This window comes from Myotis myotis, unplaced genomic scaffold (genome assembly GCF_014108235.1).
Source record: "Myotis myotis isolate mMyoMyo1 unplaced genomic scaffold, mMyoMyo1.p scaffold_m19_p_7, whole genome shotgun sequence".
Taxonomy (NCBI): Eukaryota; Metazoa; Chordata; class Mammalia; order Chiroptera; family Vespertilionidae; genus Myotis; species Myotis myotis.
The window spans coordinates 1,363,927-1,388,259 of record NW_023416379.1 but is presented as its reverse complement, the minus strand read 5'-3'; the positions used below and the strand labels follow the sequence as shown (position 1 = coordinate 1,388,259).

At 57.3% G+C, this 24,333-nt stretch overlaps 1 protein-coding gene across 3 annotated transcripts in view; it reads right to left on the bottom strand.

The window, feature by feature from the left end:
* PDE10A (phosphodiesterase 10A) overlaps positions 1 to 24,333 on the bottom strand; it is a 138,455-nt gene that overhangs the window by 104,933 nt on the left and 9,189 nt on the right. Inside the window, exon 1 of one of the 3 annotated variants that reach the window (XM_036317602.1) lies at positions 10,627 to 11,425. The exons of 1 other annotated variant lie outside the window; for it this stretch is intronic. In XM_036317602.1, coding sequence (XP_036173495.1) covers positions 10,627 to 11,425 — 799 coding nt within the window. Of the gene's footprint in view, positions 1 to 9,771; positions 9,845 to 10,626; positions 11,426 to 24,333 lie in introns of those variants that run through there. One more of the 3 variants, XM_036317603.1, reaches the window with a different exon arrangement.

Below are 24,333 nucleotides of genomic sequence, written 5' to 3'. Positions count from 1 at the left end.
TCATTAAGTCACTTTGCCTATGGGGGAGTCTATCTATCAGTAAATCCCCAGAAGCAGAATCAGTGGATCAATGGAGACATGCATTCCTAAATACCGATCGATGCTGCCAAACGGCGGGAGTGTCCCCGAGAGCCGGCTTCCTCGCGGAACCGCCCTGCGTGCAGAGGGTGACTCGCTGCTGCTACCCTGGCCGGAAACCCTGTACTCGGCGCTATTTTAATCTGCGCTCATCGTATCGAGGAGGCTGAGCATCGTCCTTTGTCCACGTCCTAAAAGCAGCCCGTCCCTGTTCTTGCACTACTTTCCACGGGGTCGCTCTTTCTCGCCATTTCTGGGCGCGCTCTCCACGCCAGGAAGGTGAGCTCAACGCTGGGATCTGAGCGCTGAGCTTTCCTTTTCTGGGGCAGAGGCTGAGCGCTGTCTGCAGCCTGTGCTGCCCCAGCTTCAAAGGCCTGGCAGGAAGTGGCCGGGGGCGGGCAGAGGGCAGGGCCACCCACAGGCCTCCCGGAAAAGGTCACATTGGCTTATGGTCTTTAGGGCCAAAAAAATGTTTTTAATGCTGATAAACATTAAGCTTTTCTTTTAATACTTCTGAACTTTGAGTTACATGTAAAGGCTAGAAAGAAACTTCCTCGTATTTTTAGGGTTGACACTTTAAAAACACGAGTCTGACCATACAGATTTTAAAAAAAAAAAAAACAAAAAAAACTTTTTTTTTACTGATTTCAGAGGAGAAGGGAGAGAGAAAGAGAAACATCAATGGTGAGAGAGAATCATCGCTCGGCTGCCTCCTGCACACCCCCCACTGGGGATCAAGCTCGCAACCCAGGCAGGTAACCTGACCTGGAATCGAACTGTGACCTCCTGGTTCATAGGTCGATGCTCAACCACTGAGCCACGCTGGCCGGGCCTTGCCCATCCCCGGTTTTGCATCTGCAGATCCAACCAACTGTGGATCCGAAGCAATACTGTTGGTGGCAGCTGGGAGTCCATGGGTGGGGCCGGCTGTGTGCGCTGCTCTACGTCGTTCTTTAGGAAGGACCCCCGCATCCCCAGATGGGGTGTCGGGGGCTCCTGGAGCCCATCCCCACGGAGACCAAGGGATGCTCAGAGTCAGGTTGGGAGGCCAACCATTGTACAAAGATTTTCAACTGCACGGGGGTTGGTGCCCCTAATCCCCACGGTGTGCAAGGTCAGAAGTATACATACGGGGTGTCCCAACAAATGCACACACACCTTCACAGCTGAGCGCCCAATCTTGAAAATGAAATGGACTTTAACAAACGGGTTTTAGAGCTATTCAGAGTGTGTGTAGACAAATTGGGGGGGCACGCCCTGTGTGTAAACATAGGATCCATTTGGATCCACTGTATCCTGTATTGCTAGTGAAAGTATGACCTAACTATTTCTTCTGGATGACTACCGAGGTGTCTCACACGCCTGTATTCCACTCCCGATCTCCACTCCTCCTAGATGAGAAGACACTTCAAAAATATACCGAATTCCTCTGGTGCTGGGTCTATTGTAAGCCTCCCCTATCCCCTGGCATCGCTCTGTCTAGTCACATGCCAGTCTCCCATGGTTTTAGCTGAGGGGTTAGAACCACGGCTTCAACCTGCCTCAAAGTAAGAAGAGGGTATAATTCATCAGGGGACCCAGCCAGCGTGATTCTAAAGAGGCGTGACGACAGACGGGACGAGCCAGCTGTAGCAGCAGACTCCTGACTCCGGGGCAAGAAGGACGTTGGAGGATGTGCGGCCCCGACAGCCACGAAACGACCTGGAACCACTGAACCAGGAGCCACGGTGCCAGACCTTCTTGGTTTCCCTTCCACGTCCGCCCTGGAAGCTGCTGAAACTACAGTTCAGACCCGCATCGCTCCGCCACCTCCGAGGACGACGCTTGAACCCGGTGGACGGCTTGAACCCGGTGCACGCACACGGGTGCGGGCGCGGCACCTCCTCCCCCGCCGGCTCCCCGCCGGGCTGGCCCGCGATTCTGGAAGGTTCCTTCCAGCCTTCGCTCCGGCTCAGGGGCCAGCTCTCCATGCAAACTTGCTCTGACGTGGACCTGCCAACTTTAAAAAGTGCAACTACGCCTGTATTTTTATAAATAATCCATCGCATCCAACACACGGCGCGGCTCCCACACCTCGTGCGCGGCTCTCTGCTGTCCTGGCGCAGAGGGTGTTTTCTCCAAGTAAAGAGCGTTCCATCGACGCCTCGGGAGACAACACGGAGGCGTCCACGTGCTCTGAACGCCCCCCCGCCTCCCATCAACACCCGGCGGTCGCTCACCTCGCCCCGGCCGGGCGGTCGCTCGGAGCAGAGCGTGCCGACAGCGCCCGGCATCGGGGCCGAGCAGTGTGCGTGGATTACATCAAAACTAACAGCGATGAGGAATCGAACAGTTTCCCGTTATGCTAGCAAAGCTGAATAGGCACTTTATTTCACTGTTTCCTGCCTTTCGGGAGAGCTGGTATTTTTAAAGGACCGTGTACTGTGCTGGCGAGCGCGCTGGGCGCTGAGCGTGAGAAAATGGATGAAGGAGCACATGCCGGCGGGAGACACACAAACGCAGACAGGTCTGCGCGGGGCTTCAGGGAGGCCCAGAGGAGGGGACCCCGAGCCAGCGGGAGAAGGCGGGGACTTGAGGGACCCCAGCGGGCAACCAGGAGGCCAGGCTCCCGGGAGGAGGAGACGCCAGAACAGGCAGGTGTGGAGGGGACACGCGGAGGACACAGAGGTGCCCGTGTGGAGACCTTTACAGGAGCGGGTTGAGGGACGAAGACTTCGCCATGGGCAGTGGAGGCCACGAAACAGCGTTCCGCCCACCCCTACACGCTCCTCTACCCACGGCCCGTCAGCAGGTAGAGGAGGGTCAGCAGGTAGGGGAGGGTCAGCAGGTAGGGGAGGGTCAGCAGGTAGAGGGAGGGTCAGGGAGGGTCAGCAGGTAGAGGGAGGGTCAGCAGGTAGGGGAGGGTCAGCAGGTAGGGGAGGGTCAGCAGGTAGAGGGTCAGCAGGTAGAGGGAGGGTCAGGGAGGGTCAGCAGGTAGAGGGCGGGCCTCTGACCTCGGCTCCACCCACAGACGACAGCGGCTCCTTGAAGGCCAGGAGCAGGTGTGTCCGCACAGACTTCTGGCGGGTGATGAGCCAGCAGCTGGCACGGCGACGGGCAGGGGCATGTGACACTCTCTCAGGACACTGTGTCTCCCACCCCACCCCACCCGCCCCCATAAACATCGGAGACCTCCTGGCCTTCCCCCAGCTTCCCTGGCCGCCTCAGCTCACCCTTCCCACTCGCTGTCCGAGTTCTCACCTCCAGGGCTCCCACCTCCGGGACCTCCTTCCAGGGGCCTCTCTCCCTCCGCTCCTCACACCAACACTCTGCCTCCCCCAGCGCCCCCTGCCAGGCAGCGCTCAAGATGTATGTCCAGGCATGAGAGTGCTCCTTCCCTCTGGGTCATTTATTTTTTTAAATATGTTTTTATTGATTTCAGAGAGGAAGGGAGAGGGATGGAGAGATAAAAACATTGACGACGAGAGAGAATCATTGAAGGGCTGCCTCCTGCACACCCCCTACTGGGGATCAAGCCCACAACCCGGGCGTGTGCCCTTGGCTGGAATCAAAACCAGAACCCTTCAGTATGCAGGCCAACGCTCTATCCACTGAGCCACACCAGCTAGGGCTGGGCGCAGTTCTTGACTCCTTTCCCCCCCAAACCCTGCCCCCCTGCACGCGGACACACCTGCCTCCTCACACCTGTGGATAACGGAGCCACCTTCATCTCCACCACCGCCACCCTCACCCAGGTCACTGCTCCTCTCGCCTTGGCTCCCACGGTGGCCTCCGTGGGCCATTTCCTAGACCCACGCACCGCACTGCAGCCGCCACGAGCTGCTGAGAGCACCAGCCACTTACCCCCACCTGGTTACACCCCAGGAGCTTCCCCTGCTCCCACAGTGCGACCCAACTGCCCCTGACTGACAGCCCCGGCCCGGCAGTGTGCCCCCTGGGCCTCATCCCACCCCGGGGCCACTCGGCTGCAGGCCCCAGCAGCACCCCCTTCATTCTGACCCTCTGACCTGAGTCTTCCTCTGCCGCGGGTGCCCTGCTCCCGGGGTCCGCACAGCTGGCTGCCTCTGGCCATTCAGAGCCCAGGGTAACTGCCGCTCCCCGGGAGGCCTGCACAGCCCCCCAGACTAGAGGAGCCACACGGCCGGGCATCCGTCTGAGCTCACTGAAGACCGCGGCGTTTGATATTTCTGACATTTGCGGTGTTTGGTGTGTGTGTGTGTTTGGTGAGTATTTACACCAGAGGTGTGGGCACCATACACGCAGGACTCCCCGGGGCCAACCGCGGAGCCTGCCACAGAGTCGGTGCCCGATGCCTACGTCTCCCGTCTGAGCGCCGAGCCACCACCCACACCCCCAACTTCGCATCCAGAAACTTGGCAGCCACCTGTCCTGCCCCTGCCTTACCCCATCTTTCATCACCCAGACCTATTCCTCTCACCGCGGCCTCTCCCTCCGCTCCCCACCCTTCCATGGCTCCTCACCGGGTGGGCTCCTCTGCTCAGATGGCAGCCTCCACCTCCCCACGGAAACCTGCCCCCCCAGGGAGGTGGCCTCTCCCCCCGCCCACCTCCCCCCCGACCCACCTCCCCCCCTGACCTACCTCCCCCCCTGACCCGCCTCCCCACCTGAGTCCGGCGTCCTTCCAGGGCTCAGGGTCCAGGGTAACTGGGCCTCAGCCTCAGCCCCAGAGAATCTTCTCTTGGCCCCACCCCCCACCCCCCAGGCCCCCGGCTTTCCTGATGGCGCCGGTGGACATGCCCTCAGGGGCCCGCTGAGGCTTCCCCAGGCTGCTCCCTCCAAGCCCACGCGCCTCACACTCAGATGGGCCCTCTGGGAACCTCGGCTGGGCGGTCAGAGCCTGGGCTCTCCGCCCTCCTCGGCGGGTGTCTCCGGCGGCCACAGGCGCCTGGGAAAACGAACTGCCTCCCGGGGAGTCCTGGCTCCCCCACGGAGGCCCAGAGCGATCGCTGCGTGGCCTTCCCTGTCTACGGCCTTGAAGACGAGCACCACGCCGTCAACTGTTTGTTTTCATCGGTGAGTTTCCAACACACATACCTGAGCACCTTCCACCCGTGTGCCAGCCACCTGCAGTCCCAGGGCCCTGCCACGGCCGCCTCCCGCACGGGGAGGGCACGGGCCGGCAGCAGTGAGCCGGAAGCTTCCAGAGCGGCCAGCGCTTACTCAGACCGGACAGCGGCCTCTGCGCGCCTCGGGGAGCCCGCCCGCCCCGCACTGCGCCCTCCCTTAGCCCAGGGAGATGGGCCCCAGCGGCTCATTCTCGTTTCGGAGGAAATGAAAACGCTCTGAATTACCCCTGCGAGAGTTTTCCTTTCCAGGGAGAAAGCCCTTCGTGGAAGGTACGTTTCCCGTCCTGGTCGCACCTCGCGAGCTGTTCTTAAACAAACAATTAACGCGCTATTAATTGGCGGGAGGCTCGCCGCACCGTGTTCCACCTGCCGCACTGTAAACACAGCCTTCACCTTTGCTCAGCCACCAGCGCGATGCGCCGCTTCCTTGTGATGAGAACGGTTAAGGCCGGTCTCCTAGCGACTTTCAAGTACGCGGCCCAGGGCTGTGACCCGCAGCCGCCACGCTGCCCGTGTCCCCGGCCGGGCGGGCTGGTTTATGGCACTGCGCGCGTATTCGTTCCTGGTGGGAAGAGAAAGCTGCGTGTGTGACATCACCTAAGGAGACAGCAGGTTGAGATGAAGGACGACACCTCCTGTCCTGTTGCTCTCGTTCAAATATTACGGCTTTCCTTTGTTCGCACATGTTTTGTTTCTCTTTTTAATTAAAAGAGAAATGCCGTGCCCAGCCAGCATGGCTCAGTGGCTGAGCATCGACCTATGAACCAGGAAGTCACAGTTGGACTCCTGGTCAGGGCTCATACGGGCTCGATCCCCGATCGTGCAGGAGGCAGCCGATCAATGATTCTCTCATCATGATGTTTCTATCTCTTCCTCCCTCTCTCTTCCTCTCTGAAATAAAAAAAAAAAAAATGAATTTAAAAAGAGAAAGAACAGTCATGAAATTTAAATTAACGGCCCTAAACCATTCCACCCCGTTCATAAAGCTGGCCCCGCGGATGGCAGTCCTTTACGATGACTCTAGTCACCGGCATCTCCATGACACCTGTCTGCCCAGACCCGCCCTGGCCTGGCTCTGCTGTTCCCGGGCAGGTGGCCACCTCTGTTGTCCAGGCCCTCCGAGGAGATCAGTCTCATTACTTCCGTCTCCTCAAACAGTTCGCACTGAACAGGGCCTCATAACTACCTGCTGGCGACTGTCGGGGGCTTGCACCTGCCTCTGCTGCCGCGTGGCTGGCCTGGCCCCCTTGCGGCCCTGGCATCGGTGACCTCAGTTGCACCCGGGTGACCTCAGTCTCAGGCCCATAACGACATGTGGGATATGAAGCCCAGGGGAGCGTCTGTGCATTCATCGCACTGGCTCTTCAAACGGATCCTGTTCGTCTCAGTTTGTTCACGGGTTGGCCACACGTGTCTTACGCCTCAGGAAGGAGAGCAAGAGTGACACGCACAGAGCACCTTTCCAACCCACCATTCCTGGAAACACGCGCACTGTTGTGCTGAGGACCTGAGAAATCGCCAGTCTGTCCCCGGCTCTCTGTGCCCCCTGGCCGCCCGCCCTCCTTTCTCTACAGCCCTGCCTCACTCAGCAGCCGGCTGGGACTCCACACCCATCAGGGAGGTGGGCATGGTGAGAGGGAGAGCCACGTTCAGGGTCCTTGGGGCGCACACGCGTGCGCACACACACACATACACACACGCACACACATACACGCACGACACGCACACACATACACACACATATACACGCACCCCTGCAAAGTTAGCTGCTCGGTCCCCCGGGGGCCTGGTGCTGTCCCTGTGCAGACACTTTCTATTCCAACCAGCAACTTTCTGGAAAGTTCAGAGATCAGCATTCCAGGCAGAGGGAGGAATGAGATGAAGTCAGGAATGGCCTGATGGGGAGGGAAGGGGACCACTGACCTGGGAACGCCGGGCATCAGTGCTGACCCGCTCCCAGGGCCTCTCCCACTGGTCAGTCGGTTGGTTCCTCGGGATGGAGGCCTGGCCAGGGCAGCGCCTGGCACGGGCGGTAGCTTTGACTGAGTTTGTTCTGTGCGTGACCGAGTGAAGCAGTGAATCGGTGAGAACCCGATGCCGGGCCACGGGGACGGGATGTACTGGGGTATCAGAGCTGCTACACGAGGCGCTTTCCGGTGGCGATTAGGTAAGACAGGCATCCCTTCAGCGCAGTGGCTCCCAGCCTGCTTTTGGCCGTGCCCCACCTAAGCACCTCTAAAACCCTGATGCCACCTGTGACATACAATTCTTATTATTCAAAGAGTGAGCTCCTGGTCGCGTGGAGGGAGCCTAAAAGGCCATTCACTTGGTCTAAACAAGTTTCCAAAGGACATGGCATCCATGAAAGAGAAAAATAAAAGAACAAAAGGACAGTTGAAGCACTGAGGAAGAAATCACTAAGAAATTGTTAAAATAGTAATAATAATATGAAGTTATATGAAAAAATAGCAAATAAAGTTTCAAAACATATAATAGAGAACTGAAATGCCTAAGGAAGTCATAATATATGTTTATAGACTGTATATGAGGCACTAGAACCATAAGAAATGCAAAAAATTCACTGTTAATAACTCATTCTCGAATTGCCCCCCTTAAAAATCAAATCGCCCCCCCGTGGGACGTGTGCCCCCACCGAGGGAACCACTGCTCTAACCGGTAACTGACCACAGCCCTTTACACATGTCCACTTGCTTGTCAGACCAAGAGGTCACCCTGAAAGGGAAGCGGGAATCAACACAATGAAGCTACGTCTGTGCCCTGGCCGGTTTGGTTCAGCGGTCAGAGTGCTGGCCTGCTAACCAAAGGGTCAAAGGTTCGATTCCCAGTTGAGGGCATGTACCTCGGTTGCAGGTTGGATCCCTGGCCCCAGTTGGGGCTCGAGTGGGAGGCAACTAGTTGATGTGTCTCTCTCATCTCATATCAATGTTTCTCTCCCTCCCCCCCCACCCCACTCTCTCTCTAGGAATCAATGGGGAAAAAATATCCTCGGGTGAGGACTTAAAAATAATTAGATACATCTGCATGAGTGTGGGCATCTCTACATTCTTATAGTATCCAGATTTTTTTCCAAAAAGTCTCATTTTAACTGCCAAGTACCTAAAAAGTCTGCCAACTTCAGACACTTCAGCAATTCAGACAAACGCGGTTGTCAGCAATGACAGGAACAAAGACCCCAGGGTGGAGGGTACAGCGTCCCAGCAGAAACTGGCTCTGTCCTTTAAGCGTCGGTCTAGCCACTGCCCATCTCTCCCCGAGGTGGTCTAAGAACAGACTGGCCTTAAAAGTACCTTCGTACGCACTGCCTCAGCCACGACCTGAAGATTCTGTGGTCTGTTCCCGTGCACACACCAGGCTCCCCTCCCCCCGCTGACCGGGTCAGGTAACAGAGCAACAAGCATAACAGCTCTTGAATGTACCCTCACTGGCTTCTCCCTGTGGGGTCTTGGCAGAGGGCCCCCCATGGCCCCTGTCCCCTCCAGATCCCCTGTCCTTCAAAGGGGAAGCCTGCTGGAGGTTCCCCTGGAACCACTTCACCCCACTGACCTGCTCACCTTCTCTCTGCTCCATAACACCCCTCACCACATGCCCAGCCACACACACACACACACACACACACACACACACACAGGGCAGCAGGAACAACCTGCAAACAAAACCTCATCATTTTAGGAAACGGGTCCCATCAGATGCCCACACCCCTGTCTCCTCAGCACCCGCCTCTCCCAAGAGCCAAGCTGTCACAGGGCAGAGGTGGCAGCCTTCAGCCAGCCCACGCCGACAGCTGTAAAAAGTAGACGTTGATTTTTTAAGGAAGGAATTGACAACAGAAGGAGGAAGGCCAGCCCTGTGCATGTCAGGTTCAACTGACAGCTCCAACTCTCGACCTCCCATCACAGCCAGTGGGGCTGTCTCAGCAGGTGCCAATGTCCACACCTAAGGCATCCCAGGCAGCAGGCCAGCCCTGGTGCCCACACCCCATCCCTCCTCACCTGCCACCTCTCTGAAGGCATCGACCCTGCAGGTGGGGCGGGGGCTGCAGATACTGGGGCTGCTGCACCCATCAGGCCAGGGCAGGCACAGGATGGGGGCTCAGCTCCAACACCAGGGCCCATGTCCAACAGGTCAGGTCCAGCAGCCAGTAGGAGCAGAGACCAGAGTGGCCAAGGGGTGTGTGAGAGACCACCGACCACCAGGCCACGCTGTCCCTGCCATCTCCACCCCATCCCCAGCCAGGGAGGCAGGTCCGCTGGGAGGGGAGTGGTCAGCCCGGTCCCTACTGGGCTAGGCTTGCACGCCCCACGGCTGCACCCCAAAGGCACCCGGACAAGTTTCAGCCACGAGGAGGGGCTGGACCCCGGGTGCCGGGAAGCCTGGACCCTGAGCAGGAAGCCGAACCAGCAGCCCAGCCCGGAGAAGCAGGCGCCGCGGAAGCACGGTTCCCAGGAGGCGCAGACAAAGGCTCCGCGCACGCGGTGGATGCTGCGCCCCAGCCCCGCGCGCAGGGCCCGGAGGAGCGGCGCCCCGACTCCGCCGGCGCCGGAGTCACCGATGTACCCAGTCCCGGAGCCCCCGACCCCGGCCTCACCTCGCTCGCCCTCCATCGGCGACAAAGGCGGTCCCCTCCTCTGCGCGCCGGGCGCCTCTTCCCCTGACATCTCCCGCCTCCCGCTTTCTGGCGAACCTCTGCCTGGTGACTCTGCTCCTCTCGCCCCCTCCCCCGCGACACGCCTTCTGCCCCCCTGCCCGCTCCGCGCGCCCTCTCCCCGGGGCTGCGGGGCTGCGAGGCGAGGTGACCGGGCTCTGAACCCGCGGCGCCTCCCTCCTCCAGCCCAAAGCCCATTGTCCTCGCCTTCACCGACCGAGCGCCAGCTGTCCCCCAGGATCTGGAGAGCCGTGCTGGGTGGGGGTGCGTCCTCTGGGTGGAGGCGCAGCCGTCCCCCGGCTAGTCCTCGCTCCGAACAGGGTCACGGGGTGGAACAGGGTCATGGGGTGGGCTGGGGACACGGAACCCCGGGCGGACAACACGAGAGCCTTCCCCTTTGGGGCGCGGGGTTCGGGGGCCTGGCCAGCCCTCTCCCAGCCGCCGGTCTTCACGGACACCGCCTCCCCCAGCGAAAGAAGCGCCTTCTCTCCTCCAGCCCCCGGGTCCCGGGCAGAGGAGAGAGGAGCCGGGCGCACGCGGTCCGAGCTGGGAGTGCGGAGACGCGTCCGGGACTGTGGCCGGGACAGCCCAGGGCGGCCACGCGGACAGCAGGTCCGGTTCTAGACGCCCAAAGCCCCGGGCCCCTGTCCCGCGCGCGCGGAGCCTGGGAAGCCCAGGGTCCCGTACCGGCCGGCGCTCCCGCGCCCCAGCCCGCGCCCCTCCGGAGAAGCCGCGGGGACCGCCTGCCCGGGGAGCGGGGAGCGGGGAGCGGGGAGCGGGGAGCGGAGCGGCACTCACTGGGGCTCAGGAAGCACTCCGTCAGCCTTCGGAAGCAGCTCGTGTTGTTAGAAGGTCCATTTTCCATGTCGGAGCCGAAGCGCAGCGGGGCCGCGGCGGCGAGGGCGAAGCCTGCGCCTCGCGGCCGCCGCGGGTTCTGGCCGCCACCTCCCGCGCCGGGGCCGGGGCCCGGGAAGCCCGCGGAGCCCGCGCGGCGGGCGGAGGGGCCGAGCGGGAGCCGGGGCGGCGGCGGCAGGCGGGGCCCGGCGCGGGCCGGGAGCAGCAGACCCAGGAGCGCCGGGGAGAGGAGGGGCCGCCGCCCGCCGCTGCCGCCGCCGCCACGGGGACTGCCGCCGGGGGGGACGCTCAGGGGAGCTGCCTCCGGTCCGCCGCCGCCAGCATCGCCGCCGCCTCCTCCAGCCGCCGCTGCGCCCTCCCTTCCCGGGAGCCGCGCGGGGAGGCGGCAGGCAGATGAGGAGGGGACGAGAGAAGGAGGGGGCAGCGGGGGCGGCGGCCAGAAGTAAAAGGAAGATGGAAAGGGGGAGGGGACAGAGGGGGGGAGGGCGAGCGCGCAGGGAGCGCGGGCTGGGACCCAGGCGCCGCGCGCAGCCGGGGCACCGAGGCCCCCCGCGGGGCTGGCGCTGCCGGGGGGTGGGCGCGTGGGCGGGGCGCGCTCGGTCCGACCCCGGTCCGGCCGCTCGGGGGCCGCGCTGCGCTGGGGCTCCAGGCGGAGTTGGCCGGGGCCGGAGCCAGGCGGGTCCCCGGCCGCGGGCAGGGGGGCCTGGGGGCGGGGAGCGCGTGGCTCCTCGCGGTTGGCCATGGCCCTCCTCCTCCGCCCGGCCTCGGGCTCCGCCCCCGCCGGACCGGCCCTCCGTGGCCAGACGGCCGAGCGTCGTCCGGAGCTTCTCTCCCGTTTCCGCGCCTCTCGCGGCCCAGGCTTCACATCGTGTTTCACTTCGGGTGCGAGAGGGCCCGGGCCGCGGCGCCCGGCTGCTGGCGCGCACAATCCGCGTGTCCCTGGCCGGCGCGGGCCGCGGATCGCTGCCGCCGAGCGTGGCGTGGTGTGTGCGCGTTCCGGCGGCCGAGCCGCGGCCACTGCCCCAAAGCCGCGGAGCAAAGCGCCGCAATGCCGCTGCCCGTGGAGGCGGCGGCGGCGGCGGCAGAGGACGCCCACTGGCGGAGCGAGCGCTCCCCACGCCGCCGCGGGCCGCGCCCACGTAGCGCGCCGCGCGCGCAGGCTCCAGCACCCGCGGCCCTCGGCGGACAGGGTGCACCCGGGCGAGGGCCAAGGGGCAGGGGTCGCCACTGCGCCTGCCACTCGGGATTCTAAACCCACCGCCCTGCAGCGGCCCCAGCTGTGCGAGCCGCCTCTGCTGGCGGCGGCGGGCCGGCAGCTCCCGCAGAGCTGTGCCCTGGGGTCCCCCAGGGAGGTCCAGCCGGACGCTTGGTCGGGGTTTCAATCACCGCACAGTGCCCCCAGTAAACTGAGGTGGAGGCAGCCCCTCCCCGCGCTCCCTTTCGGCCACCCACCTCCTAGGAGATTCGTGTGCACGGCCCAGCTGGCTCGGTGACGGGGAATGGAAGGGGCAAATAGGGCCCAAAGGAGAACCCCCTGAAACCCCGGCCCCAAAGCCCTGAGGACCAGCCTGCCCTTTTCTCAGAGAGCCGGCCCCGCCTTTCCCAGCCTCGCACCCAGTCAGTGCTGCTGGAGGGACGCGTGCCGCCCAAAGTGGCTAAGCAGGAGGAGCCACCTGAGCGCACAGAGGCGCAGGGGTCCGCGCGCGGGCTGGCGAGCGCGGGGCGGGGCCGCCACCGCCCGGGGGTTAGCGTGGGGGCGGGGAGCGGCTGTCCCACGGTGGGACGGGCTGCCCGGACGCCCTGAACTGGGTCACCTTCCCAGGAATGGAGCGCGCGCCAGAGCCACGCTTGGGGAAGGGCGAGCTGTCACCTAAGCCAGAGGCGTTGGCGAAGGCCCCCCAGCTGCGCCGAGGGAGGGCTGGCCCCGGCGGCGCCCATCCCAGGGCCGGTTCGCACGCCCCCTCCAAGTTTTCGTCTCTCCAGCCAGTTCTCAGGTGTTTCTATTGTGAAGTTGCTGCAGAGTCTCCCACAGTCCATGCGTTTCCCTCTTCCATCCAAACCCCGCGCCTTGGAAAGGTGCATGTTGGTACTGGAAGCAAACCGGACAGGCGGGGCTCCGGGGCAGCGCAAGGCTCTCCTCCCGCGCAAAGATGCAGGCAGGTGCGCTCGGCGGATCGCCGATAGGGATTCAGGGGCGCCGGCCCTGGCATTTAGGGGTCCAAGTCCCTAAGCCTCGAGAAAACGACTCAGGCGCTCTTACCTCACTCAGGGGACATTTTGCCGTTTTGCTTTGTTTTGGGGTTAGGGGCGGCGAAGGAAAGAAGGAGAATGACCCCGCTCCTGGGTCTGGTCTGCCCGGCCTCCTGGCTGTCGCGCCCTCCTCTCCCGCAGGGCAGGGCGGCGCACACCTGACCCTTGTAACTTCCCTGGAAGTCGCGGTTCTGTGCGAGCTGCGCCAGCCCGCGCAAGGCGTCTCAGCAGCTGCCCACCTGGGTTGGGGAGGACGTGTTTCACCTCCCAGTGTCACTGTTCATCCCTTTACACGCGACGTGATTCTTCTTGTCGTTTCCGTTCCTTTACCTGCCTTTTGGAGTCATTAACGTGACTTTCCAGCTACAAACACATTTACATTGACCTTGAACTGAAGCCTCCGTACCTGTGCAGGGAGGGCGCATCCTGTGGGTCTGTCCAATCAGGGCGCACATTTAACCATCTCCACGAACCCTTTTCTGGAGTCAAACCGCTACCTTCCGTCCTTCTGTTCTCCACATGCTGGCGGGAGGGCGCGCACTTCCTGGACAAACCAGAGAGAAAGCGCATGACAACGGAAAAGGGCCGCCTGAGCAGGTGCTGGCGGCGTACTGACCGCGTTTGTTAAGCGCGCTCCCTGCCTAATCCCGGAGTCCGTTTCTGCCGCTCCGCTCCGCGTGCAGCAGGCGCTGGGCCACTTTTCTTTCTTCGGAAATACTTCAAAGGTTCCATGACAAACACCCAGCCGCAAGCGCGCGCCACGCACCATGTCCAGGTGTCCCCACACCTGCGGGATGTTTCCTGTGGATTCTTTTCCTTCTCTCTGGCCTCCCTAGGGATGGGCCAGACAGAAGAGGGAAACGATGGCCGCTACACATCTGTTACTCCAAGCCTTGTGAGAATGAACACATTGGTCCCGAATTAAGAGAACTCAGCATTCCGATGGTCCCCAGGAAGTTTGTGAGGTAGTCACGGGTCAGGTGGCATCCCATTACTGTAGGATTTCAGCGCCAGGGGAATTCAGGGCTGTGACTCCAGGGGCCCCTGATTGATGCCATTAGGGTGCCTGTTTGTGAAATAAATGACCTTCCTCATTCCCCGTTGAGAAAACGCCAGTCCACTCTGCAGAGAATGAACACTCAGTGTAGGAAGAGGGCAGTTGGACCCCAATAAACACGATGATTCTGACGAGCAGTTCAACATCGTCAGACAACCTGAGCACCGGCTCCAGCTTCTCCCCAGGGACAGGAGGCAGAAGGCATTGATGTGGGAATGAAACCTCCCGGTTCGTCTGTCCATGCAGCCATGAGTACATTCAAATGATCCAAACATGCTTCCCCACATGGTTATTTTTAAATCAAGTTCTTTCTATATGTTTCAGTGCTTCATGATTAACAATTCATTTATAGAGAAAGCAATACCTACCTGATCATGTTCTAATTTGAATTCTATGTTCCTAAAAAACACTTTAAAACAACGGTCAAGGTAGATCCCAAGACATTTTAAAATGATGATTTTCCTCACTCACCCAGTTATGAGATTTCTTTGTAATTTAACCAGGCACCCCTGTTAGTAGCCTACAAGGGAGGGTTCCCACCAACGGAGCCAGCATTTGATGAGCTCTTCCGGCAACCAGCAGGTGTGTGTCCTAATTGGTTTTACTTTACAGCTTTGACTGTTGGTGCTTGCAGCGGTCCATGTCGCATTGCTCACCGAGCCTTGCATCTCCTGTGTTCTCTTTCAAAAATGCTTGTAAACTTTATAAAATATCACACCAAGCTTGACTAAATGTGAAGCTCGCCTGCGTACACAGATGAAGTCTGTACACAGGCCACATTTTCCTCCCCTTGATTTGAGTGTGTGACTGTGTAAAACACAGTCACCTGAACAAAACAGCGCATCAGCAAGCAGCGCAGCGGCAGCAGGTGGGGTCTGCCCGCAGGCTTTTCAATTGCTAGTAAATGGCCACCGTGTTGTCACTGAGGTGGGATAAATCGTGTCCCACAAACTCTCTGATGAGATCACTGGTGCCTCCTCTGGCAGGTCATACCTGGAGTTCCGTGGTCAGACCCCTACCCTCTGCCTCCCACACCCACTGAACCCCTTGCTACGAGTCCCATGTGTGTCTCTGTGGAAAGCCTCCTGCAGTATTTCTCACCTCCGATCAGCATAGCCTGTTGCCTCGTCTCCCGGGACTGGTGCATCTTATCTGTGCGTATCAGCAAGTGGCATGGACCCTCTTCCTAAGAAATGATCTCGCAGATAAATTGCACTGACAATTCCATTTTAAACAGCTTGATGCCAGGGGCAGACTTGTCTATCCACCTGTCACCTTTCACAAAGGCCAGTACACAGCAGGCACTCAATAGTTGCTGTCTGCACGTCACTGCGTGCCAACTGGTTACAATTTCTGTTGGTGTTGATGTTAACAAAATCTTGGGTAAACTGAGGAATGTAAAATGCCTTCTTACAGTATTGTTGTAGTTGAGCCTGAAAGGGAAGGGGCTTTTATAATTTTAGTAAGAAAAATATTATAAAGTCAATCCACTGAATAAGACACCCTTGAAAATAGACCAAAGATGATTTAAAAAAAAAAAACAAAAAAACAACTCCTTCAGCAACCCCTAATACTTCTAAATCTTCAGTTTCACTTAAATTATTCTTATGAATTCAAACAAATTAACTATAAAATAACCTACAATTTTATTATCGCTTTATGTTCTAAAACAACTAAAACTCAGTATAGATGATATTATCTTCATTTAAAAAATAGTGTTTAATTGTTAACGACAATATTGATAATAGGCAGATTGTTAAAATATTAATATTCCAAATAAATCTTCAGTATCCATGCCCTCCAACGAGGGAGGGTTGGGTGTGTTTCGTGATGAAGAGTAAGATCCAAAGGTAAATTCTCATTAATTAAATGCACAACATTTCATTCCCTCCTGAAAGGAAGCTCTGCTAATGGCTGTGCGCGCCCTGAGGACACTGGTGTTCAAAGCGCTGCTCAGGTTACATAATCGATGCTAAATTCTTGTGGTAACCATGTGAGCCCCGCGCCTCTTACATAACACTGCCGTGTGAGGACACAACACTAAACAATGAAGACGTTGCCATTAAGAAAACACAAATAGGAAATCACTTTGGAAGCCCCGTGAGGTTTGTGGAATGCTGAAGCAGTTTTCATTTCTCAAGAACATGCAAATCAGACTAGAACCAGGAGACCTGGTTAATCAACACTTTCACCAAACTTTTACAGGTCAGAGGTATCCATTTCATTTAAGACTGTGCTTTCAGAGTCAAATAAATGCTGTATGGTAGAAGTATATGCATATACACTGAGTGGCCAGATTATTATGACCACCCCATCAGGACTTCATTGACACTTCCAAAAATACTGAATATTGAAAACTTCCTAAGCAAATACTCTCAAGGTTTTATTATTATTATTATTATTTGCATAACTAATTCACTTCATCATACTGATGGGGTGGCCATAATGATCTGGCCACTCAGTGCCTATTGTATATAAGAGGCCTGAAAGAGAGAAGTTTCTCTAAGGGAGCCCAAGCCCCATTAAAGCATTCGAGTAGACTGAGCACCGCCCGGCTGGTGTGGCTCAGCGGGCTGAGCACGGTCCCATGGACCAGGAGGTGCCAGGCTCGATTCCCGGTCAGGGCACATGTCCAGGTTGCAAGTTTGATCCCCAGTAGGGAGCATGCAGGAGGCAGCCAATAGATGTGTCTCTCTCATCAGTGTTTCTCTCTCTCCCTCTCCCTTCCTCTCTATCTAAAAATCAATAAAAACACATTTTTAACAAGAAAGAAAGTGAACACAGAGGAGCATTAGGGATAAGAAGCTGAGGTCCGGGAACAGCTTTCATTCCTCCAGGGGTGTGTCCTGAGCCCTGGGGACCCCTGGGGCACCAGGGAGCTTGGCGTTTCCTAACAGGTTGCCTTCAAACCCCCCCGGGTCTCTCCCTCTGCGAGGCGTGCTGGTGGCGTGTGGTGCTTGGAGGTCGCGTAGTTTGGAGCAGGTGGGGCTTCTTCTGTGGCTCGGACGTCTTTTCCTTTCCTCGCAAACAGCCTGTTATTCTAAAAGCCACAGTTTCATAAGGAGCCTGGGCACTTACCCAAGGGGGTCGGGTGCAGTTATGGGGGAAAGAAGAATGGCTGGGTCTTACAGCTTTGTCTCAGAAACCAGGGTCAACATGGTTATTTAACCAGGAGAATGTATTCCTTTCCGTTCATCTGAAAAAAAAGCCAGGGGCACAGGTGGGCGCGCAGAGGTGCTCCGGCCGGGACCAGGGCGGACGGGCATCGAAGGGCGGGCAGCAGAGCACACGGGGAGCTGTTCTGACGTCAGGCCTTGACTTAGGAAGGCAGGTTCTCCCTGTGCTTCTCTACCGACGCGCCCAGAGGAGGAAAGACAGCTCCACGCAGCGAGCCCGCGCCCAGCGCCCACGTCCGCCAGGCTGTGTCCCACAGGCTGCGGGGCCCACCTTTCAGTCCTTTCTAGGCGATGCCAGCCTCCTGCTGGCAAGCACCACCGGGCGTCTGTGCCGGCTGCGCTGCACGTGAGCCACAGCTGGAACTTTGCAGGCTGAGTGGACCCTTATGAGAAAACATAACGCGCAGCAGCCAAAGGGCAGGCAGCCTTGTGCGTTCAGCCCGTGGGTCGCCTCCACCACTTGACCGAGAGCCAGAGAAACCTGCCAGCATCAACCAGGTAGCGGAAGGAAGGAGAAACTGAGGCAGCGTATCTCCCATGATTCCCTGCCACATCCATGTTGCTTGTTCAGACACTGGGGCGTAATAAGTTTAGGGTGGCACTCGGTAACATCGTAGTCACCAAAGGTACTGTCGGAAAAGGGGTTTCCGCCCTCGCCGGTTTGCTCAGTGGAGAGAGCCTCAGCCTCTGGACTGAAGTGTCCCAGGTTCCATTCCAGTCAGGGCTCAGGCCACTGTTGTGGGCTCCGTCCCCAGTGGGGCATGTGCAGGAGGCAGCCGATCAATGATTCTCTCTCGTAATTGATGTTTTGCTCTCTCCCTTCCTCTCTGAAATCAATAAAAGTATTTTTTAAGTGGGACTTCCCCCTGCCCCCCTAGAGCTCATTTGCATCCACATTATGCTCCCGACGTGTAAGCAGATGTCGGGCAGGGTCTCACTGTGCCAGACACAGCAGCCTGAGCGCCGGTGCAGGCCACGCGCAGGCAGCCTCCTCAACTCCAGCCTGTCCCCGCGCTGACTCCAGGCCTCCCGTGAGAACCCTGCGACCCGCTACTGGCCTGTGAGAAAGTTTGCGTTGCTCCTCCTCCCTCCAGCCTTCATTCTGGTAGCCGCTTCACCTGGAAGTTTCCAGAAATCTCCACCCAGGAGACTTGTGCTCCTGCCCATTACCCTGCACTATGCCTACGGGCACCCAAATTCATCCGACGTGAGGACGCAGCCCTACGCAGATAACCCACCATCCCTGCCACCAGTGACAGAAATCAGGTCAGTGTATCAGCCCTACTGGAAAGAATACACTGGAAAGCCAGCCGTCTTCTCCTGGTTGGAAATCTCCATCATAAATCTTTGTTTTCCTTTCTCGCCGTGAGATGTGAGTCTGCTGTGGATGGGCAACCGCAGCCCAAGGCCCAGCCCTGGCAAACAGGGCGAATGCAGCCCTTACCCCCCGGAGCTAAGTGGCATGAACAACTGGTTGGCTTAGCTTGCCATGTCTTATGGGTCACTTGGTAAGGGACCCAGCTGGACCACGCCCAAGTTTTCTACCTGTGGTCGAACTGGGCAGGACGGGACCATCTGCACTGGCTCAAGCTGGGACACCTGGCAGGGGACCCGAGAAACAACCCCACCACACGGGACGCTCAAGGTGGGGAGCCAGAGAGAGGCCTCGGGTGGGCGAGCAGTTTGCACATTCTATGTAGACTTCCTCTGCCCTGTCCTTCCACAGGCTCTGCGGTGGCCTTGGGTCCTGAAATGTGGCTCAAGGGCCTGTGTTTTATGGTGTGTAGACTGACATTCTCCTAACATGAGTCACCAATCACGTTGTTACCATTCAGCAGTGTTTGTGGGCCACAGGTGAAGGCCGTACCCCGGGGCCACTGAGACACCTAATGGGGCATCGTTAACTCCAAGCAACTCCTCTGGTAACAGGAGCTTAGAAACGCTGGCAAGCACATGCTGAAGATTCTCCTACGTGTTTGGCATTGAACAATTAAACCGAGTTAAAAATGACTGTGATGTCCATCTACTAATCCTATATGATAAAAGCCTAATAGGCTAAGTGTCCAGTCATCCGGTCATCCATTCAACCAATCAAAGTGTAATATGCTAATGATATGCTAAGGCTGCTCAACCGCTTGCTATGACCACCATGGGGCAGACAGTAGACAGGTTGACCAGTCACTATGACGTGGGCTAACCACCAGGGGGCAGACACTCTGACCAGTAGGTTAGCTGCTGCTGGGGTCCAGCCTATCTGGACTAAGTGAGAAGGGCCGGACACGCTCTGGAGCCCTCCCATGGTCCTTCCCCAGCCCCGATCCTGCACCCTGGGGTCCCTCAGCCTGGTCTGCGCCCTCTCACAATTCAGGACCCCCTCAGGGGATGCTGGAGAGCTGGTTTCGGCCCAGTACCGCAGGCCAGGCCAAGAGACCTCACTGGTGCATAAATTCGTGCACCGGGCCTCTAGTCTTATATAACTGACATGTAAGTTACAGTATGGTCCCCTTCACTTAAATGTGAATGTTTCCTGTGATCATCTCTTCCAAACTCTGGAGTTACCTGGACGAAGCGTTGTTTATGGGAAGCTGGTCAGGTTGGAGGTGATAGAGAGGCTGACGATGTCTGGGGTCTCAGAGCACCCCAAACTTTGAGCAATCATCCACGCTTTAGGTGAGGACCAAGAATGGGGATTAATGGATTTGAGCAAATGGAGAAGTTACAATGGAATGGGGACCCTTCAGATGAATTACGGTAGAGCCCCAATACAGGGAGGGGCAAAAATTGGTTTACAGTTGTTCACATGGAAAATAAAGTAATAATTAATAAGTAATAATGCAAGAATAAACTCTGTTTCATGTACTCGCAACTGTAAGGCCTGCTTTTGCCCCGTCCAGTATGCAGGACACATTGGTCATGTTACCTGACAGCTGCCAGGTGTCTACGGATCCCATTCTGCCACCTTTTCCTTGGCCGTTAGAACGTTAACAAGTGGCAATGGACATACCCATGGCCCATGGCTGTCCCAGCCACCTTTCAAAACGGCTGCACAGTGAAGAGATGAATGTCATAGGTTTCCGATGTGTCAATGTACAATTGCTCTTTGCGGGCAAGAAGTTCACCATTTCTTAAAGAATAAAGAGTAAACCATCTTTTTATTATTTTTACTTAATCCCTTCACCTGTGTCACCCGGCTCCCATGCCCCCTTCCTGCTGACCGCTGTCTGTCTGTGCTCCATGCTGTGTTCTCTGTGAGTCTGTGGTGGGGGGCTGGGTGAGAGAACTGAAGGGATTAAGCAGAAAAACAAAACTCATAGACACAGACAACAGTACGCTGATGACCAGAGGGGGGGGGCTGGGGCAGGTCGAAGAGTGCAAGGGGGATAAATGTGACGGAAGGAGACGAGACTGGGTGGCAAACATGTGATACAATATACAATGATGTGTTACAGACCGTACACCTGAAGCACATGCAATTTCATTAACCAATAACTCCAATAATGTTAATAAAAGATGTATATAGGGTGTCCCAAAATGTACACACACACTTTGAATAATTATAAAGGCAGTGTTGATTACATTAAGACCCGCTTTCAGATGTGAGCTCTCAGCCGCTACCGTGCGTATACATTTTGGGGAACCACCATCCTTGTCATGAACCCCCAGAGTCCACTTGTTCCTGTGACTGTCAGCCAGGGACCACACGAGGCAGAGCCCTCTCCTGCCTCTAACTGTTGTGATGACGTTTTCCTAACCCTCTTCCCCTGAGACTGCTGAGCCTGGTCACTTCCTTCTTTAGGGACTTCATGGCCGCAGTGACCCAGATGATCGGGGAGCATGCGGAACCCCTGAAGAGCGTAAATACAGCCCGAGTCCTCCTGGCCTTCGTCTGGGAGCTGAACACACGCCATGGGCACAGCCCTGGTGGTCGCCTCAACCAGGAGGAGAAAGTACCAGCGCCTGCACGGCCTGCCCACTGCGGGCTGTGTGTGTCCGGCGAGTGTGCTCACAGTGGCTGGTGAGTGTGCTCACAGTGGCCGGCAAGTGTGCTCACAGTGGCCGGCGAGTGTGCTCAATGTGGCCGGCGAGTGTGCTCACTGTGGCCGGTGAGTGTGCTCATTGTGGCCGCGCCAGGAGATTCATCTGCTGTCAGAGCTGCTCCTAGCGCCCCCCCTCCCGCCCCCAGGAGGCCTCTCTGGCTGGAACAAGGTCCGTTCTGTAGACCTTGCACACCTGGATCATAACCCTGCCGCAAAGCAGCCGCCAAGGCCAGCCGGGCCCCTGATCGCCCCTTGAGACGGGCCCGCGCTCTCCTCTCCAGGCAGGACGCCCGCCCTGGGTACTCCCAGCACCTGTGCTGCCTGGGGCGCGATCACTGAGGGAGGACCAGTCCCAGTGCTCCTCCCGCACAGGGCAGCTTACACACCATGCAGCCAGCTGACAGCCAGGGCAGCATGTGGCTCAGAAACCTACCCACCTGTGTGCAGCCAAACTGTACTGCCTAAGTTACAGTGAAATATAGGTAGAGTCTGGATTTGTTTTTTTGCACTGGGATTTAAAGAAATCCAATATAAGTAAGTTTTCAGAAGAGAGATAATACAAGCAGACTCACTAAAATATTCCCTTGAATCCTGCATTTACAACCTGATTCTAGTTATTAAAAAAATAAAATAAAAAGATTTCCACTAAGTTTATCAGGAAGTTTCCAGAGTTTACCATGAATTGCACAGGTCTGCACAGCTAATATACCTCTCGCCAGCCAGGGGTGTGCAACAAGGTCTTGTAGCTTGGCCAGCGCCTTCTCACACCCTCCAGCAGCGCACAGGGCCACAAGAGGCCCCCGTCTTTATTGGGTGTAAGAGTATCGCCCCACCCTTCACACGGATTAAAATAAAGTGAGGGCTGTGGGCCCACGCGGCTCCCAGCAGCTAAGCTGGAATTAACTGCCCAGCGGGTCCCAGCGCAGCCATTGCTAAACCAACTCACCCAGAAACGAGCCACCAGGCAGAGAATAACTCAAGAAAATATAATTAGGGAAATTAAACCTTTTTTTCAAATCATTGATTTGGCTTATACGATTCCCATTTCACTTGAAAACACCGCACAGTGAAGGCGTGCCCTCCCGCTCCTGGGCACCTGAGAGCTGTGCTGGGAGGGGCGGGTGGGGAGGGTATGTATGGGGGTCTCCTCGGGGCGGGGAAATGTCAACCTGAAAGTAAAAGTATAGACTCACAGTCAAAAGTTTTGCACAGTGGCCCTGCCCACAGCTCAACTAACTGGTTGGCAACATTGTCCTGATACGCCAAGGTTGTGGGTTCAATCCCCACATAGGGCACATACAAGAATCAACAGATGAATGCATAAGTAAGAGGGACAACAAGCCTCTCTCTCTCTCTCTCTCTCTCTCTCTCTCTCTCTCTCTCTCTCTCTCTCTCTCTCTCTCTCCTTTATTGATTCTGTTTCTCTAGAGACTCGGAATAACACCCTTCCCTGGGACTCCTTCTGTGTTGTCAAGCTGCAGCTCTGTATTCAACACTTTCTCTTCTGTTTTTCTGGGAGAGAAATATCTTCGGTGGCCCCTTAAGAATCAGGAACATCCTGGGATTTCCTTTTGAAATGTAAACTCTAGTTGTGAAAGCTCAGATCCTCGCAACCATTTCCCGTGGATTCCAAAATACAGTGATTAAAGAGTGTCCTCCCCTCCCCTTCCTACTCTAAGGGTCTTCCGGACACAGTTTTATGTGACGGCCTGGCCCCGGCCCCCGCCAGCGTCCCTCCCAACGCGCTTCTGAAATCCTCAGTGCCTCAGCAGCCTCGCCCGCCCCCTCGCCGCTTCTCTCTCTCTCCTTCTCTCTTCCTACTAACGGTTTTTGTACATTAGCGCTTACCAAAGAGAAAAAAGAATCCCTCTGAATGGTAAGTTAGCACCACATAGGCGGATACTCTATCCTAGCAACAGCCACCAAACCCACTGTCACCCACAAGGACACCGTCTGCTTCCTTCTAGAAAGAGATTCGCAGCAGCCCGCCCTCCCCCGCTCTCATGCAGATCATGAGATGAGAGGAGATGGGAGGTTGTCCAGAAACAAATCCCATTGAAATGATGGGCTTGGGGATCCCGCCTTTCCCACGGGTGTCGTGGCAACACGCATGCAGCCCGTGTTCAGTCCAGGTCAGTGTGGCCAGGGGTGTCCAGTACAAGGAGCTGCCATATCCATCGCCTCAGTTTACCTTCAGAACTCTGCACGGGTGGGTAGATCTGAAAGAGCGGGGAGACCTAAGAACTCACCGAGGCAGGTACATCTCGGTTTACACAGGGTCACCAGAGCCTCGCCTTCAAGTCTTTATGCTGCAGGCACCAGCCTCAGGCGCGAGCAGAAAAAAATAAGCATCAAAGTTGACGTAGAAAAGTCATGAAGAACCTTCCTAGAGAAGATATGGGCCGGAAAGGGCTACCAGGAAAAGGCGAGTCTGGATTCTGATGCAGCTCTTACCTCCCAGCCCTTGGGGGGCTGTGGGGCCGCCTCCTTCCCTGACAGACACCCTCTAGAGAGCCTGTCAGCCCAGCGAGGCTGGGCCCCCAAAGCTGTCAACGCTGCCGAACACCCTGGAAGTAAGCACTTCGCAGTCCCCTGCGGCTCCAAGCTGTGCTCACAGAAAGTTCACAGAGCAGCTGGACCGTGAACTTGCTGCTGGTCAGTGGTTGTCACCATAGAGATGGAAGTTTACATGGTTCAGCCTCACACACAGCGAGGCCCTCTCTCGGCTTCCTTTTAAGACACGGGTTTCCTGTGTCCCGTTTAGCCTGCAGAGAGGATGATGGGAAGAGGACTTCTGGAACAGCCTCTGTCTTATAACCAGCAGGCTCATGTTGGGCACCGATGCAGATGCTGTTGACTGCCCATGGTGACGACTAGTAGGTGCTATTGGTGCCCACGGCGGCTACGGCTGGGGACTGTTGGGTGTTGTTTGGTACCTTGGTTGGTGCTGTTGAGTACTATTGGGCACCCATTGTGGATACGTTGAGTCCTATTGGATACCTATAGCGAGTACTGTTGGGTGCTGCTGGGTACCTATGCTGGGTGTTGCTGGTACCTAGGATGGGCACTGTTGGGTATTGTTAGGGGCACCATTAGGTACTGGGATAGAAACAAAAGCAATCACAGAGTT